Source organism: Strigops habroptila, chromosome 15, assembly GCF_004027225.2.
Source record: "Strigops habroptila isolate Jane chromosome 15, bStrHab1.2.pri, whole genome shotgun sequence".
Taxonomy (NCBI): Eukaryota; Metazoa; Chordata; class Aves; order Psittaciformes; family Psittacidae; genus Strigops; species Strigops habroptila.
The window spans coordinates 3,626,396-3,645,269 of NC_044291.2; the positions used below are offsets into that span (position 1 = coordinate 3,626,396).

The 18,874-nt window shown below is 48.3% G+C and overlaps 1 protein-coding gene across 2 annotated transcripts in view; it reads left to right on the forward strand.

Annotated features, from left to right (window-relative positions):
* Positions 1-18,874, forward strand: part of PBX3 (PBX homeobox 3) — a 108,809-nt gene that overhangs the window by 85,290 nt on the left and 4,645 nt on the right. Inside the window, exons 4-8 of one of the 2 annotated variants that reach the window (XM_030507378.1) lie at positions 2,279-2,520; positions 7,924-8,114; positions 10,084-10,219; positions 16,679-16,844; positions 18,020-18,132. In XM_030507378.1, the coding sequence (XP_030363238.1) occupies positions 2,279-2,520; positions 7,924-8,114; positions 10,084-10,219; positions 16,679-16,844; positions 18,020-18,132 (848 nt within the window). The remainder of the gene's footprint in view (positions 1-2,278; positions 2,521-7,923; positions 8,115-10,083; positions 10,220-16,678; positions 16,845-18,019; positions 18,133-18,874) is intronic. The other variant, XM_030507379.1, reaches the window with a different exon arrangement.

The following is an 18,874-nucleotide window of genomic DNA, read 5'->3' on the forward strand; positions in this document are numbered from 1 at the left end:
CTTTTGCATTTAAACCTTGGGGAAAACTTGCTGTCCTTGGTCAGATTAATGCAAGAAAGGCTGGGGATTTTGAATATTAATTTAAGGCTGGATGCATAGTGTCATTTTGGACAAAGCCCTTTAAGTTTTGGCCTGTTCATGGAAGTAAATGATGCAGAAATCGCAGCAACTGTACCAAATTATTCTACTGGAGATTTTGGCCTGGCATCTCGCAGCATCAGGGGAGCAGAGTGGGATTGCTGCTGTGAGATGGGGAGGGTGGATGAGTTTTGTTGCAGAAATGCAGCTGGGGAAAACCAGCTGGAATAGAGCACAGGAAACATGGACTGAGAAGTGGTCCAGAAGCAAAAAGGAGAAACAACAGAACTCATTCATGAGAAGGGAAGGGAGCTGGAGGGGATTAAAACCAGAATGTTTTTACACACACTGACACCAGAGCAGAGGAGGAATAAGATAAACAGGAGGAGACACTCACCAAAACAATACAGAAAAATCATCTCTGTGTTAGCAGCACCACAGTGAGTCCAAGGGGAAGGAGAGGGCAAGGGATGGACTGTTCCCAAAAGAGCCATGCTGGCTCTGCTACAGCTGGGATGGGTGCAGGATTCCCTTGGTTGGGAATCATCTCCCTTCCTGCCATGGGGACCCCTGAGTGTAGCATCACCCTCCCTGGCCGGAGCTGTGCCAGGGCTGTCCCCAACACACGTGTGCCAAACAGGGGATGTGCCGGGACCATGCGTGGTGTTGTCAGACCGTGCTCATCTGTGGACCTCTGAGCAGGCAACAGAAATAATTCAGAGAGCTGATGAGACATTTTTATTATTCCCATGAAATTGTATGGAATTATAGTTTTAAATGGAGGGGACAGGTTTAAAACGTGTATTTTAGAGCCAAATTAACGCTGTGCTTTCTGGAAGGTTGGCCAGTCAGGGGGTCACCTCCTGCTGTGCGTGGGGTTTAGGACACGGAGGGTGGGATCTGTTTGTATGGAGCGGCTGCTGTTCCCGGCTGGCACCAGCAGCAGCATTGCTGGTGCTCAGCTGCGTGTGTGGCAGCTGTGAATGGTGCTGCCACGTCTGGTGCAGCCTGTTTGGAGCAGAGATGGGCACACACGGGACAGACTATCCAGAGCATGAATACCTGCTCCTGAACAGATTTAAAGAGGTTAATTGGGTTGGGATGTACATGGTTGAAGTACGCTTCTAATGGGAACGTTGAATCAAGAAGCAACGGCTCTAGTGATTCTTGTACTACTGTAATTAGTTCTAAACTTTCTTTTTGGCACTGTTGGAAGCAGCTTGGCACCGTGCCTGCATGACCTGATTAAACTTACAAATTGTCAGCCTTGATCTATAGGATGCAGAAGAGATTGCTGACGGAGCATCGCTTCAGAAATTCTCCATTTAAAACAAATATTAGATTTAAAATGTTCCCAACAATACAATGCAAAACTACTGTCGATTCTAAACACACACTCGGTATCTCAGTGTCGCAATAGCAGCCAAATCCCTGCATGGCAAGGGGAAGTTTAGTTCCTTCTTACCTATCCCACCTGTGTGGAGCTGGAGAGCACGGGCATGCATGGAAGTGTCTGCATCCATGGGATTTGTGCCAGTGGGAGCCAGAGCCCATCCCTGTTTTTTGCCTGAAGTCCCCAGTAGTTGAGGAGCAAATGACACTTTTTTCCCCAGGCATTTTAAACCAATGCTTGGACCTCATAGGAGGGATGGATATGGGTGGAAGTCTCTATAAGAGTAACATGGTGCTTAGATCCATTTGGAAGGAAATGAGAAGCAAATCAATTACTTCCAAATAAATAATGCACATACTTTTACCACACATGCATCAAACTTATATAATGTATAAGATAATGAGCATGCATGAATGAATGTGCGTAGATGTAGCTATGTCCTGGAAAACAAATAGAAGATGTATGTCTCTGTACTCATGTGAATACTCTGTTATACTTACAATGAAGGGGTTAAAAATTCTGCAGGGTCCTTTAAAAGCCTTGGGAAGATGTTCCTGCTCTGTATCAGAACCGAGAGTGTCCTACAGCACTGCCATCATCCCATGGCACCTGCTTGGGCTGTGTTTTGCAGGGCAGGGTGCCCATCGGGGTACACCGCAGGGATGGATGCAGGGCCATGGCAGGGCTGGTCCCCGTGGCCCCATGGGGCAGGAAGCCTCCTCGCAGGCGTGCAGCGAGCGGGCAGCGGCCGGGCAGATGCGAGAAATACTGACTGTGTTTTCTCTTGTTCTCTCTTTTCTGCCCAAGGTTTGAGCATCCGAGGAGCCCAGGAGGAAGACCCTCCCGATCCCCAGCTAATGAGACTAGACAATATGCTTCTGGCAGAAGGAGTCTCAGGTCCGGAGAAAGGTGGGGGATCGGCGGCAGCAGCTGCAGCCGCAGCAGCCTCTGGAGGGTCTTCAGATAACTCTATTGAACACTCAGATTACAGAGCCAAATTGACCCAGATCAGACAAATCTATCACACAGAGCTGGAGAAATATGAACAGGTCAGACATCAGCCTCTCAGTTGTACGTGTACCTGTCGCTGCTCTCCTCCACACCTCTGCTTGCGAGCGCCCGCCGCTGCCCGGCTCCAGACCACATCCCTACTCCCTTTCCCTACCCCTTTCCCCTGTAAAGAGCCATGCTTGGAGTCCACTGGGCTTCGAGGAGCCTCTCACTAGACCAGGACGCATGTCTTGCATGTCTGAGTGTTTTCTGTTGTCTGTAACCACATAAAGCAACACCCAAGCCCATGTTTCTCCCCTTTGAGCCTGCTCAGACAGGGAGAGAGGAGGAGAGTTGTCTGTCACTTGGTGCTGCTTCTGTGCCCTGTGATGAAGTGTTGCAAGGCTGGGTCTGGTGGCCTGGGGAGTGCAGGAGGGTGAGGGCAGTGCTGGTGATCTCAGCCCACGGGCTGCTGAGGGTGTTGCAGGGGAGCAGGCAGTGAGGTGCTGGCACAGCACCTGGCCAAGGCATAGGGAGGTTCTGCTGTGGATAGGGAATACGGAGGTCCCAGTCTGGGTGGACACCGGCACTTGGTGGCTTTGTTTGGAGTGAAGAGAGTGCTGCAGAGACCCATGGGTGTATATACACTGCTGGGACCTGGTGACCTGCCACATTTGCCATGCTGGTGGTCCTGGGAGAGTTTGCCATGTGCTGCTGGATGCAGCGTGGCTTCTGCCCGTGGGGTACAGGCAGCAGCACCCCAGTTTCCCTGTAATCCGCGGGAGAGAGTGCTCTGCCTTTGCTCTTTTCTGGTTTTGCAATGAACAACAGCATCAGAGGAGACATGGGAGGGAGGAAAGGCACGAGACCCCTGGCCCTTACAAACCTCAAGCGATGTCTTCATTTTCCCCTCCCAGAGGTGTCCTAATAAAGCTTGTAAACCCTGAGCCTAATCAGCTCAGCGAACCTCATCAGCTGGTGGTTTCCTCAGCTAAGCCGGGGCAGTCCTGCACTTACCCCCAGCCCATCACGGCAAAGCATTGGGCTGTGCAGACCAAAACCACACAAGAGAGACAGAGGCAGCAATAAAACCACTCAAAACCACAAGGGCAAGGAGAGGAGTGCACCGAGGTGCCTGGTTCCTTCCCAGCCCTGTGCTCTGCCTCTGCATCCTTCTCCTCCTGCATCCCCAGTGGGAAGCAGGGCCTGGCTGCCTCGATAACTCTTTATTTTGGAGCTTCCCTTTTTTCTTGTGAAGACCCTCTAAAAGGTCCCTGGCTACTTTGCTTAGGTTTTTTATGCCACCAGAAACAAAGGCATGGTGGGTGACAGGCCATGCTGACACAGCCATCTGGTGCCCAGCGGGCATCAGCAGTGGATGGAAGTGATGGGATGCTGGGGAGTGGGTATGGGGCACCGGTGGAGTGTGGAGGAGGAGTTGGGGGATGGCACCTACTGGCACAGCATGCAGCATCCTGCTGCGGATGCTGGCAGGATTGTGGCCTGGGTGGTATGGGGCTGGCATGGTTCAGGTGATGGTGGCATGGTGTGATTCAGGTGATGGTGACGTGGTGTGTTCAGGTGCTCGTGGTGTGGTGTGGTTCAGGTGCCAGGGGCATTGCCTTGTCTATGCTGCCTCTTTCGCTGTGTTGTTCAAGTGGTGAACAAATAACTGAGCAAATACTGACAGGGTCTTTGTGCAAATCACACACCCTCCAAGGAACCTAAACATCCTGCAAGGCCTCTTGGGCTCTCCTTGTGCTGCAGACTCCTGGTGTGCAGCCTGTAGTGCCAGGATGGGGATGGCCATTGGATTAATGAGCACCATCCAGCAGGAGCATGTCTTCTAAAGCCACAGGGACACAGGCTGCAGGTAGATCTGGGGCCAAAGCAACTGCAGGTCGGTGCTTGCAGCTGTTTCCTGGCAAGTGTCCTTTTCCTCTAATAAGTTTAATGATGTGGGGGAAGCAGGAGCATTTTTAGCCCTGTAGCTCCATTTACAAAGGTTTCGGTTGAAATGTCACAGCCATCCGTCCACACCACGGGAAACTTTGGAGGATGCTCAAGTGCTGCTGCTAAGGAGAAGGAGGGAGAAGTGGAGCTGATCAGAAACATGTACACTTCCCTGTTGATCCTGACACCCAGCCACATCTGCTCTACAGAAACATGATCATTTCCCCAGCCTGGCAGCAAACTGTCTCCTGCTGGTTTGTCTCAACACAGCCAAGAGGCAGCCAGGACTTTGCATCTTTGCCTCCAGAGATGGCAGGTTCTGGAGAGGTGGGTGCCCTCCTGCAGCTCAGCTCCACGCAGGGACACCCGCCTTGTGCTGGAGCAGCTCCTGCCACCTCTCCTGTGGTCCCGCTGCAGCAGGAACCAGAGCAGCTTCCTGGAGATGCTTTCCCGGCAGAGTTTGATCCTGATATTTGTTGCCAGTTAGGGGAATGCACTCAGGGAGAAAAAAAAAAGAGGGAGAAAGAGAAATGGAAAGTGTGTCACGCCATCACACAGCTCTCCCCTCGCCGTGCGCCGCGAGAAATGGCCGTACACAGGCAGCTCCTTCCATAATTTACAGCTACTATAATAGAGATGACATATTGAAAGCTATCTTCTATAATTACACTGAAATACATTTTTTGCTGTAGGCAAAAGTACTGGAAGGGTCCCAGGTCTCCCGGAGCAGCTGGGAACCTGCTTCTTTTGAGTTCACAAATGTCTTCTGAATTCACCCCAAATTGGGGTGAAGTGTGGCTGCTCAGAAGCCACCACCAGCCCCACGGAGACTGTTTTGGGCCATTTCCTCTCTTTTTCTTGCGCTTGTCTGAGGAGTCTTGATAAAGCATTAAGGCTTAGCAGGAGCATCCCCGCTCCTACAAGGTTTCTGAGCGGGTTAACAAGGCCATCACTTATAACCTGACATTATTAATAATGTCTCAGGCACCAAGCAGAGGTCTGAAAAATAGAACTGAAAAAGGGATCGAGTAGCTTGGACGCTATAAATAAACAAGAGAAAACAAGACAAAGCATCAGAGTCTTCTGAGCTTACTTCCACTCTGCTGCACTGAAGTGAGTCTGCAGATGGGAGGTGCTGGTGAAGATACCTTAAAACCAGGCTCTCTAGTTGTAACCAAAGGAACTCTCACCAAGCAATTCAAGCAAATTCAGGGAAAGATTTTTGCTTCTTGAGAGCAAGAAACTAATTTTAGCTTTGAAACATCCAATTTTGGATGCTATATTCATGGAAAAATATTTCTCCTAGAAAAGACATATCTGAAAATATTTTTAATACAACAGTTGCCATTTTTACTGCACTTTAAAAATGAACTGCCTGGATCTTCACATAAGGGGCCACATGGCAAGCTGTGTGTCTGAGATGTTCTTTGGATTCAGGTGTATCTTTGGCATGGTCAGAGCTACTCTCCTGTCTCAAGGAGAGAGTTGCTGTGTTTTGGTACCGACGTTACCTTACCTCTGTGCATCATTTACCAGTGACCCAAAGCTGGTGCTTTGGCTGCTGGTCAGATGGCTGAACCCAACCTTTTGCATGGTAAGGTTGTCCAGGCAGCTTGGTAGGTGACACGCAGGAAGGATGCGGTCTCGGTGCAGTGGTGCTGGTGGGAGCTTAGCTGCTCGAGATCTCCAAACAGAAAGAAAGAAAATACACAGATGGGAAGCAGGGATGAAACGTGTTGAACTCCTTAACCTGGAGCTCAGAAAGGCTTGAGGAAGTCTTGGCATGGAGTGGTGGTGAGCTGGCAAAGGGTGCCTGCACCAAGGCTCGCCAAGCCTCGCCAGAGCGCTGCCTCCAAACGGGTGCTGCAAGGATGTAAATTAGCCTGTAATTTACTTTCAGTAGTGTAAAGAAAAAAAAAATCACTTTGCCTGAAGTGTATGCATCTTTCTTAAGGGTGTACCCAGATTTTAATTATCTAAATGTAAATACTTAACGAATTTTACTTAGAGTAATGAGCTAAAGTGCACACTACATAAATGAGATGTTCTAATTAATCATGTATGAACTACTGGTTTAAAGAAAAGCTATGTGAATTCTGCGAATGTTGGGCTATTGCCAAATTGCTAATCAGCATTTGCATTCATAGATGGCTTCACTTAGTAAGTTGTGAGACGTTCAGCAAATGTTATAGGAAATTATGAGTTTTTAGATGCATAAACTTTTCACTTTTAACTCTTTCCCTCACACCGTCTGTTGAAACACAGGAGAATCCCCAAAAATGGAGTTGTCAGACAAATTATGTGGATGTTTTTCACCCAGGCTTTAGAGGGAAAAGGAAAGCTAGAGTCAAATGTCTATGAAAAGTATATGGGGTTTGGATGAGATACTTCCTCCATGTGATTTACTGGCTGCTGAGCATCATGCTTATCACCCTCTACATTACATGTATGAGAGTGAAATCTTGTGGCCTTACTTAGCCATGACCACAGCCCCATGGTGTGTTAGGAGGGCTGATCCTCACACAGCCCGTGTACAGACTTCCCATGGGCACCAGCCTTGCACACATCCACCTTCACCTGATGAGGGTCCTGGGAACCCAGAGCAGTTTGCCTTGGCTGCCTGCAGACCCCAGCCCCTCACCTCATCCCAGGGCTCTATTGTGACAGGCATAGATTTGTGCCCAAAATGTGTTCCAATACCAGGCTAGCCCCAGGAAGGGATGAATCCTGTGGCCATCACGCAGCTCTGTCCAGCAGACAGCAGCCCTGGGGTTGTTTTTGAAAGAGACAAGCGAGACATAAATCAGCAGAGCTGGTGGCAGCTCCCAGCCTGCATGGGGGAAGCTGGGATGCCAGTGTGACAGCCGTGTGGTCATGGGGAGGCTTGGATCAGGTGGCATCTGTTGATGATGCAGCCTGGAGAAGTTTATATCATTATGTCCATTCACCTGTGTAGTCTGGGACTGATAATTGATGGCTTTTCCTCGTGCTTTCCCTCCTTCAGTGCTTCTTTCAGGCTCAGGCACGGCTTTGCTGAAACCCACCTCTAAGGGGACACACATAGAAAGGTCCTCATCGGCTGCAGGGTGTTAACCCCCTGCCTGGGCTTGGTGGGTTACAGCCCTTCCCAGGTTTTGCTCACTTGGCTGCTGAGTGTGTGCTGGTCCCTGCTTACATCCTCCTCCTGCCGCAGTCATTACATGCACCGATACCAGCCTCTCCTCTCCACCATGGTCTGGCTGGGAATGTGGGGATGTTGAAAGGGATAAGCATGGAAGGAGCTGTGCTGTGGTTTCTCAGCTCCCCTGGCTGTTGCAAGACAGTCCTGGGTCTTATTAACAGGGTGTGTGTGATCTGCTCCTGTGGTTGTGCACATGCAGAGGGGACAGGGCCATGTGAGGGTCCCCCAATCCCTTCCCCAGCACTGCCTTCCCCCCAACAGCCAGGCCTCAGTTTGTGTCCTTGTGGGATGGCACAAAACAATTTCTAAACCTCTCCTTCCTTTGCAGGCATGTAATGAATTTACCACACATGTGATGAACCTTCTCAGAGAACAGAGCCGGACACGTCCCATTTCTCCCAAGGAGATTGAAAGGATGGTGGGCATCATTCATCGAAAATTCAGCTCCATCCAGATGCAACTCAAACAAAGTACTTGTGAAGCAGTAATGATTTTAAGATCAAGGTTCCTTGATGCCAGGTAAGTTAGAGGCGAGTGCCCTGGCTCTTTCTGGGGTGCAAGGGGCAATTGCTGGGAGAGCCTGTGTCCCCTCATGGATAGGGATGGGCTGGAAAAGACTGCTCTTGCCCAGCAAACACTCAGGGCCCTTGCCCTTCACACAGCAGCTGCTGTGAAAGGGAAGGTTCCTGCACAGAGCTTTCATAAACAGCAGTGTCTTTTCTACATATCGTAGTGCAAAGACCGGGCTTGTTTACCCAATGCTTGTTTGCCCTGCTCATCTGGGGGTCACATCGGATTTGTGCACAGGGCTCTTTTGTCACCCCAGCAGTTCTTTCACTGGCTGCCGGTACCGCTGTCTCGCAGCATAAGGCCAGCCTTGCAAAACACTGACCCTTTAATGGAAGAGCCAAGTTCTCTGGGAGGGACGTGCCCACGGGCTGCGGCTGATGCTGGGTCAGCAGCTGCACACACCCAAGGTAAGAAGGACAATGATGCTTCCGAAAGCCAGGTCTGCTGGCCTGGCTCCCAACAAGCTGTTGCCTGACTGGGGCACAGGAGAAGGCAGCACCCTTGGACACTTTGTGCTGCTACACAGCACACCAGCCTCCAAAGCAGGCTGCGAGGAAGCAGGCTATGAGGATTAGGAGGGGGCCTATGGGCACAGCCAGATTGGTTTAGGAGCCCTGATGAGGTGGGATATGGATCCCCAGCCCCATGCCTTCCATAGGGCTTCCTTGGCATCTGGTAGAGCAGGCGCTGAACCCGGCGGAGCAGGGAGGAGCAGTAGGCACCATGCAGAGCCTCCCTTCAGCAGCTCGCTCCTGCTTCACACCTGAAAGCTGCGAGGAGCTAAACAAGAGCAAAATAATTTTATTAACAAGGAGGTCACTGGCAGGTGTGGCAAATTAGGGTAATTACAAACAGTTGGAGGAAATGTCTATGGAGAGCTCCAGTAACTGCGAAAGGTAAAGCTTGCAGATGCACATTTTAAAGTGATTTCTTTAAAAAGGAGGAAGGTAAATAAGGGAAAATGAGCGGAAGCACAGTAATGAGATAAACATAGCTCTAGGGAGAGAGTCTGCCTGCTCCAGGATACAGTGTAGTTAGCAGCATCGTGATACTGCTGGAAGAGAGCGCTGGGGATTGTGCTCGGCTGCCTGCTGGCCTCGGGCGCAGGCAGTTTGATTGCAACCAGCCCTGAGGGGAAGGGAGCTCTGAAGGAAATGTTTAACCGGTGCTTTCGAGGGGATGTTCTGGGGAGAAGGAAAGCAGCCGATGTTGGCTCGGAGGGAAGGCACCGCAGCTGCACCGATGCTGCTGTGGTACCCTGGTTGGTGAGGGTGCAGCATCGGGCCGGCTGCCTGTGTGCGAGGGGATGCGCTGCTCCTCTCAGTACCTGTCCCTTACAGCATGAGAGCCTGGGCCCTGCTGAGCCCTCGGCAGGAGGGTGCACAGATGGGTCTCCCTCACAAAGCCCTGAAAGCCACTTGCTCACAGAAGCCAATTAGCTCAGCGAGTGCTACGTGAGGACACGGTGGCAGTGAGGCCACCCCATCCTTTTCTGCTGTGCTCATCCAGAAGCCCCGGCTGACCTGCTGCTAACGGGAAGAGGTTCCTTAGGCTGCTGTCAGCACGGAGTGACTTAATAGTGGAGGTTCAGGTGGGGTTGCATGCTTGGGTGCAGAGGTGCTGCATGCAGGCAGCCCAGCTCAGTACCCTTCCTTCACATTTTGCTTCATTGTGTTTTCTGCCACAGCATACAAATGCAGGGTGAAGCCCACGTGGAGCTGGATGGCATGAACCAGAAGCAGCATCCAGACTCTTACAGGGCTGACCTAAAGGGATTGGGGGTACTGAGGCAGTGCTGTTGTGTTGCTATGTGCTGCAGCACAGGCATGTGAAACAAGGGGTGCTTCCACCCAACTGACCCTGCCAGAGACCTGTTTGCATCTGGAAGAACAGCTGTGGTTTTCTTTTCTTGTTTCAGACGGAAAAGGCGTAACTTCAGTAAACAAGCCACGGAAATCTTGAATGAGTATTTCTACTCCCACCTCAGTAACCCCTACCCCAGTGAAGAAGCCAAAGAAGAGCTGGCAAAGAAATGCAGCATCACGGTATCGCAGGTAAGCAGGTCCCGGCCCCTGTGCTCTGCATCCCAGGCATTGCTTTGACCTCCCAGCTCCCCTTGCAAAGCTGCTGTCTCCCTCTGGGCTCTGGGATGTGCTTCCAACAGAGGTGTGCCATATGGAGCAGGTCCCTGCACGATGCACTGTTGTAATCCCTTCATATTTGCAATGTTGACCATGCAAGATCAACAGGGTGATGGAATGCAACTAAGCTCTGCAGGAAAGGCAGCGTGCCTGCAGGTGGCTGAGGTTGTGCTGGAGTACAAAGGTAGAATTAAAAGAGCAGTAAGGTTAGCACTCTACTTTAAGTCATCTTTCTCTGCACAGTCAGTAAGATTCTTGCTGAGCCTTACTGCCTGTTATGAATTCATTACAACTTGCCATTATTTCAGGGGAAGGCCAGTTTATTGACAAACGTATAATCTATCTCTATAGATCAGAATTTCTTTGATTGCTGGAAGTTGTTTTTCTAAGCCAGCCAGAAATTCAGCCTCTCAATACACTGAAGTGACATCAGTGGTTTCTCTCGCAAAAATGTATTAGGCAGATTTCCTCCTTTTATCACATGTAACAGATGTTACTGTGAAGTTAATGTGAGAAAACCAGTGTCTCCCTAATCAGAAATGTGCACTGTTGTTGGCTACAGCTGCCAAAATACCTTTGCAGCTCTGGACTGGGGTCTTGCAGCAATGTTCAGGCCCATGACACTGCTCCATCGAGCTTTCCTTCACTTTTCTTCACCAGATAGTTCAAAAAGCAAAACAACACTTTGCATTTCTTGTGGCCTGTACATTTGATAGAAACCCAGATTATTCACACAGCAAATCCGGCTCATACGGCTTGGGGAAGGTTGCTCTTGGGTGGCAGGGAAAGCTCACCAGTAGTTTCCAAGTTCTCCCACCACCCCGCTGCCCATCGAGAGGGCTGGTGTGCCATCTCCTCCCAGCTCCATCAGCTCCACTTATCAATATTTCAGGTCCTTCAGAGGAACAATGCCTGCGGCGAATGTGTTAACTATTAATGATTGCAGGCTGCAGTATTGGCATTATTAACAATGCAACCTTTAGCTTTATAATTAAGACCCGAGTCGAGATTTACTTTATAGGTCTTCACTGAATGCATGAAAAATTCAGGCACTTTATTGAAGACTTTCAAGTAAAAGGCTGCCCAGCTCCCCAAAATTCGATATTACTTATCTGACTTTGGATGCACCCTCAGTACAAACCTGGGCAGCATAACTGCCCTCCGACATGAGAGGCCAGCAGACACGTGTGTGTGCCTTGCTTTCTGCTTGCTCATTCCTTGGCACACAGCATGTGCTGTGCTCCAGGTGGGGCAGGAAGCACCCAGTGCCAAGGAAAGGTAAGGGATGGCGACTGCTTCTCCCAGTCCATTTACAAGTGGCTGTGGTGAGGGGCAGCATATTTTAGGATGAAATTCTGCACCAAACTCATTCCCAGCTGCTGCAGATGCCTGGGACCAGCCAAACAGCCCAACTGCCTGGCACCTTGGTCCGTAGCCCTACGTCATGTTGCTGTGTCCAGTCCTCTTGGCATAAGATGGTTTATAGCAATTCCTCCAGTAAATGGTGTCCAAAACGCTTTCCACATGAGCCAAGGCAGTCTGCTGTGTAGTTGGGAGAGGCAATGCCATCAACGTCAGCTTGGAGAAACCAGAAGTTCTTCATCTCTGCTGGCAAAATGCATCTTGGAGAGGTTACATGGTAGAGTGCACAACAGACCTGCTGCAAAGAGATGTTTTCAACCAGCAGACGGTGAATTGTGCCTGGCAGAGAAGGAGTTAGTGATGCCACAGAGTGGACAGATAAAAAGCTAGATCTAGATAAGGCTGAAGTGACTGAAGGAAATGAGATGGAACATTTGAGAAGCCATAACTGATTGCTTCTAGTGCTAATAGATCTGATTTCTTTCTTAATTGGTTGTTTGATAAGATTTAATGTATATGTTCTAAATGAAATAAAAGGCAGGCAGATGGTCCAAAAATGTAGCAGCAGCAGTAAGCCTATGACGTGAATATAGGTTTGTCTCTTTAATATTTGATAAAAGCATGAATTAGTTGTTTCTTGAATCCATTAGGAAGTCTGCGTGAGCGATGGGAGTAGCTGCATTGTGTCCCCTTTAGCATCCCGAGCTTTGCAGGGTGACATTTTCTAGGCTGGAGCCAGGGCAGTGCTGGGCACACAGCCTGGGCACACACTGCCAGAGGTGCAGGTCTGGGGCCATGGCTGGAGCTACAGTACTTTTACAAGTACTGTAAAAGGCTGGGAAAACCTCTGGATGATGGGAAAGCCTGAACACGGGGCAATACATCATCCGATGGGAGAGGAGCATGTATGTGAGAGAGGGAGTGCCTGTGATCAGCTGGTTGCTTAAGTTCCTGATAGATCTGCTGTCACAGCTAGAAAATGTGAACACTATGGATATCCTAATCTTTGATTTTCAAAGGCATTTCCAAAGGCTGCACAGTGGGACTGCAGGGTTGGTATTTACGAGGTCAAACTGGGCTGGAGTTGTCTTTCTTTGTACTGAAAAATGTATGTATTTTTGAGGCCATGTAGCAGAAAAGCTCTGAGCAAGCACTGTAAAATAGCCCAGTGCACAGTGCTGTAGTGGTTGGCAGCAGAAGTCAGAGGATGCAATCCAGAAATCAGGGGTGAATTGAGCAGTCTTTTCAAATACTGGCAGGAGTAGCATCGCATGGGGTAAGCAATGGCATCCAAGCGAGTGACTGAGCTACACCTCGCTCTGGGCTTCCAGGAAAATTCCCTGAGCACACGTATTTCCAGGCTGGACCAGGAGTCCCTCAGCCATCACCATGCCTGGCACTGTGCCCTATTTGCCTCCCATGCTACAAACGCCCTGGAGCTGCAAAAAGAGCTGGAAAATGGCGGGGGAAAACCCATAAAGTTAACAGATGGCTTTCCAAACTCCTGGAGGTTACAGTTGGTGTTTGATGAAGAGGCTTTGTCCTTCTCCTGGCTGAGCCAGGCTTTCCCGGTAGCCTCTCCTAACGATGATCCAAGGAGTTTCTTCCTTGTACTGTCAGTGCCTTGTAAATGCTGGGGGCAGATTCATGGCAGAACATTTTCTCCGTCAAACACTTAATTAGTGAGTGTTTTGGGTCGTCCTCCCCCCAGATGAAGCAGCTCGCTGGAAATCTTGCTGCCATAGCACTTCACCGAGCTGCAAAGAAAATTGTCTCCCGGAATCATTTAGTTGCAGATGGGAGATAGATGGTTTCAGTTTTGATATCGGTGTTTAAAATAATATGCAGAGAAGGTTTTTCAAGAAAAGCATAAAGACAAACTATTTATTAGGATGAACACCTCACACAATTTCATTTTTAAGAGTAGGGAAAAGGTAATTCTAAGGAAAAAAATGTCCTTAACGGTGAACATCGTCGGCTGTAATTCAGAGCTACCCGATCAGCACGTGTTGGAGGGAGATAAACTGTATCATCTGTTCTCCCCTTACCATGGCTGCAAGGCTGATGTTTTATACTTTTGCAGATGAGCCTCTTTCAGGGTGTCATGAACAACTATCAGTCTATCATATGGGCTATAGAGAGGGCATAGTCATTGCTGAAAGCATGTCAGTGGATTACAGCAATAAAATTTTTCACTGCTTCAAACAAAAGAAGGATGTGGTTGACAAGGGAATATATTTACTGTTCTTTTAAATAAAGAATGCGGGAGCTGGTTTTCAATGCCCCTCCTGCCCCTGCTACTTCAGAGCCTGGGTCTGTTCCTGCAAGCAGCTCGATAGGGAGAGCTGTGGATATATAGGCTCTTAGCCCTTCACTTCATATGGGAAGCAAGTTAAAAGAGATGCAAGCTTAATTAAATAGTTTCTGGAGGTAAAACTCTTAGGTTTAGATCATGTACCATAATTGTGCCACATTGGTTTTCAAAATTTTCTATTTTGTGCCATTTGATTACGTGTGGAACATAACTGTGTGCTACAAATGCTTGGAAACACAATGGAAAAATGACTGTGATCCATAAATGTGTAATTCACTAATTTCAGCAGTGATGCTCTCGTGTCAGCTGCATCTTCTGCAGAATGAGCACTGATTTATCCCATGAAAGCAGCCAGTGCACAGACACGAGGCAGGCCTGCCTCGTCCCAAATCCCACATTAGGCATCTTGATGATTTAAGTAATAATTTATTGTCTTTTTATTTAACATTGCAATTAACATGATAAATAAGTGCAACAGTATTGTTTGAAATGTAATATACAATTAAGCCCAATTAATTAATTGGCCTTCAATGATCAGGAGGAGAAAGATGTTCATTGTTTTTTTTATGCGAAGAGATAGTTTGTTTTGATGAAAAATGTGTTGTGAAGCAGCTTGCAATGGAGACAAGTTTCATTTTTAGGGTAGGCACAGGGTGTGTGAGGAGCCAAGGAGGTTCTTCCCAGTCCTGGTGCTGACTGGGAGCAGCCCAGCACCAGCTCCAGCATCCCAGCCCTCCCCTGGGCAGGGTGAGGTGTGCTCTGGGCAGGCAGGGGAGGGTGCAAGCAGCCAGCACAGCCCCACAGGAAGAACTCCACAGTGGTAAATCCAGCCTAAATCCTGCTCAGCACTGCTTGAGCAGTGACCTGCTCCCATCCTGGGCACATCCAGCCGCCCATGTCAGCCGTGCACGCCTGGCTGCTGCCAGAGCCCTGTGCATCCCCGGGCCATGGCACGCTCTGCTGCAGCATCTCACTGATGTGAGCAAAGTGTCCTTTGGCCAGGAGGCAAAGGGACCTGGGATGTGACTGCAGAAGCCTGGAGGGTGCTGTGGTTTCCCGGGATGCCGTGCTCTGCCGGTGCACAGGGCGCGCGCTTTGGTCTCACAAATAGTTTAACATTTCTGGGTATTCATTTAGATGTGGTGTGCGGGTTAAACATAACGTACGATCGCTGCTCCTCTCATTGCTTCCAATTAAACCTTGCTTGTTAGTTTAACCTCTAGGTAATCCCATCAAACAATTGATGTCAAGGAAACACTGCCCACAGTGGCTCTGGATGAGTGGCCATTAATTTTAATTGCCTTGATATTAAAGATTAAGAAGTATTGGGACTAGCAGAATGGAAACGATCTGATGTCAAGCAAATCCACTCGTTGAGGCTTCCCCAGGCTGCTGGTGATATTAAAATTTTACTGTGAGAATTAAATAAACCTTTATTAGTGATGGCTGTTGTTTGATTGGTCCAGGGGCGTGCATAAACAGAGGGGTCTGCACACATCCATGGACAATACAGTTGATGTACAGAGATTCCTCAATTATGAAACTGTTAATAAAGCATAATCTGATTGTCCACAATAATTATTTGCTAGGTTTCATTAATGTATTATTGCTTCTTTGACTGACAAGGTAATATTAAGTGCAATATATAGAATACGGTGGAGTATTACCTAGGGAATAGAATGTATAAGGTACCTTGCGTATTACTGTTAAAAGCTAGAGGCTTTTCATTAATTGTGTTTAAACAAAAGCTGTGCTACATAAAATACAGCAGGATTTGTATCCTGCCTGCAGTGGGGTGCCCCACCGGGCACTGTGGTGGAGCATGGGATGGGAGAGGTGCTGCAGAGCTGCCGTGGCTCATGGGGCAGCGCAGGACCCCAACCCTGGCCTCACACCGTGCCCAGGGGCTGGGTGATAACCACTTGTGTTATTGCTGGTCCCCTTTCCTTTACCTCTGTGTTGTTGCAGATGCTCTTTTGTCTCATTAGCCATGCCTGTCGTCCGTGTTACAAACTGCGTTTGTAATTTAGGAGCTCTGTTACAGCAGCTGAAGTTAAACAAAGCCACTGAGAAAGATTGTACCAACTTTTCTGAGTGGCTCCAGCCGTGACCTCTGTGCGGGTTAATAGTTGGTGCCCCATGAACCATCTTGGCTTCAGTACAGTATCTTCAAAGGGAGATGACAAAGTGGCTTTTCAGCCATTATTGATTTATATGATTCCTTTCATTTTCAGCCGACCAAACACGATTCTATGAGTGGGCTGCCAAGGTTGTTCCAGCCCAAAAATAAAGAACAATTGCTCTCACTACCTGCTCGCCCTCACTCAACCGGACCTTGGTCCCCCTTGAGCAGCTCTCGGGGTCTTGCACTGATTTTGTTGACAAATGGCTCATAGTAGCAGGAGAGAATGCTGTACTAAATGCTACAGCAAGCTCCAGGATATGTGTCATCATCAAAGAGTCACCCCTCATGCATCACTTTGCCAACAGAGAAGCAGAGCCAGATCACACTCATATCCATAGTAATATTTAACAGCTTCTTGGTTACTGCTTAGTTAACTGGAGTACCCAGCAGATATGGTTTGGGGGCTGGGACATGTGCATTTGCTAGACCAAACCTGACATCCCAAAGGGATCACGCTTTGCCAGGTCAGGCGCTTTGTGTCCTTCACCCTTCCCACTTCTCTCCACTGCAGGTGTCCAACTGGTTTGGCAATAAGAGAATCAGGTACAAGAAGAACATCGGGAAGTTCCAGGAAGAAGCCAATCTCTACGCGGCAAAGACGGCTGTGACCGCAGCGCATGCCGTGGCTGCGGCCGTCCAGAACAACCAGACAAACTCCCCCACCACACCAAACTCTGGTACGTACCTGCCTTGTGTTAAAGCATCCTGAAGGGCAGTCCCTAAAGGATGCTGCCCCAGGGAGTCCAGTCGGGCTGCAGCTCCCTAGCAGACCTACTTGTGGTACCAAGCCCATGGACCTCCAGGCTGGACCATTGCAAGGGCTGAGCGCTGCTGTAGGTGGTCTCAATGGTTTCAGTGGTGAAGCTCCTGCAGCCTCACAAGGGAGCAGAGCAGGGCCCTCATTAATTCCTGCAATGGTAACGTCTGCTTGGGCTTCTGGCAGCTTCTTTGTTTCTATAGATATTTTTAAGTTTTTTCTCATTCAATGAAAATAACCTAAATTGAGGCAGAGCTCCAAGTCTGGTTTTGTAAGAACCATTAAATTTATTGTCACAATAAGAACAAAACAGAGGAATATTTTAGCATGCACTAATTAGAATTTAAACTCCAGGTTGCTTGAAATGAAGTTGATATTTTTATATATAGAAATCTAACAATGCAGCTTTTATTTTGGAGTTGCTCCACCACATGTTCTTCTGCAGTGTTTAAAAATTACCTCGCTAGTGTGTTGCTGACATTTTGCAAATCTAAGCATTAAATTAGGAGGGGGAGCGTGTAAAGAGGAAGTCACTTTTTTGGGCTCCAGAGGCAGAGGTTTCCACGAAACACAGATGTGTTTGACACTATTTTATAGTGAAGTTTTCCTGCGACTTAGTTGTAGACAACTTTTAAAGAGTATAAAGATCCATGGGGAAAAAAAAAACCTTTAAAACAAAAGTAAGAAAAAGGTTCCTCCTCTGACGGTAATAAATCAGGTAATTAGAAATTGCCGTTTCCTTGTGAAGGAGACATGAAGCACAGACCCAAAATGAGTTTTTCTCCGAGTGTTTGGAAATAGCGTCTCACGATGGAGCAATCCACCGGAGGAAAGCTCTCGACATGAAAACCTGTTGTTGTACAGGCTGCTCTTCCAGAGGGAAAAGCTGACCTGGGTTGCACGGGGCTTCCAGCTTTCCCAGCTCCCGGGTGGCAGCCAGTGCTCGCCGTGCACCAGGGCCAGCAGCTTTCCCTCTGCTGTGCGCTGCCTTTCCTTCTCCTTTCCTGTCTTCTTCTCCTTCCCCTGCCCTCAGGTCTCTGGGGTTATATATTTGCAGCTCTCTGTTATTCAGCTACCTAACTCTTTCCTTTCCAGGTTCTTCTGGTTCTTTTAACCTCCCAAATTCTGGGGACATGTTCATGAACATGCAGAGTCTGAATGGGGATTCTTACCAGGGGTCCCAAGTCGGAGCCAATGTGCAGTCACAGGTAGGAGAAATGCCCCAAAGTAGGGCCTTTCTAGCAGGGTAGGGTTTGGGCTAAAAATTCCACCTTACTCTGGCTCTATTAAATGGTCTGTGCCTCACTGCAGAGTGGAGGCTGCTTATTTCTGAATGTGACCTACTCTTACTCCGGCATTGAATTTCACAAATATCAAGGAAAGAGTGATTTTTTTCTGATTGAAATTTTAAGCTTTGTGAATGCATTCGGCTCTGGCTTGAGCTCATGGAATGGGATTGGGTGCGTCTGACTTCCATGGACACTGTAAATCCAGTGAATTTCCTTTCTTTTTTCCTTTTTTTTTTTTTTGTTTCCTTTTTTTTTTTTCTTTTGTAAAACCCATCTTTCTTTCATTGATTGGACAAGCCTTTATTTATTTATTTACTTATTTAAATGTCAGAACTCATCTAACTGAGCTATTAAAATACAACTCATTCTCAGTCACTTTTCCAATCCTCTCAGACAGGGCTAACTCCACGTTTTACATGCAGTACATATGCCATAATCTCTTCCCATACATGCAAGCACATACAGACGTATCAATATGCACAGCACTTTGCTGCAGACACTTAAGAAGGACCTACAGGACGCAGAGCTGTGAGGAAGTTGTTGTTTGGCTGGTGTGAGAAGCAAGATGTATGGGTTTTAACATGCAAGGATTTGTTGAAATTCTGCCAGTCATCCTTGATTGATAAATTTGCCTTTCATAGAAGGTGCTAAACCCTTTTGG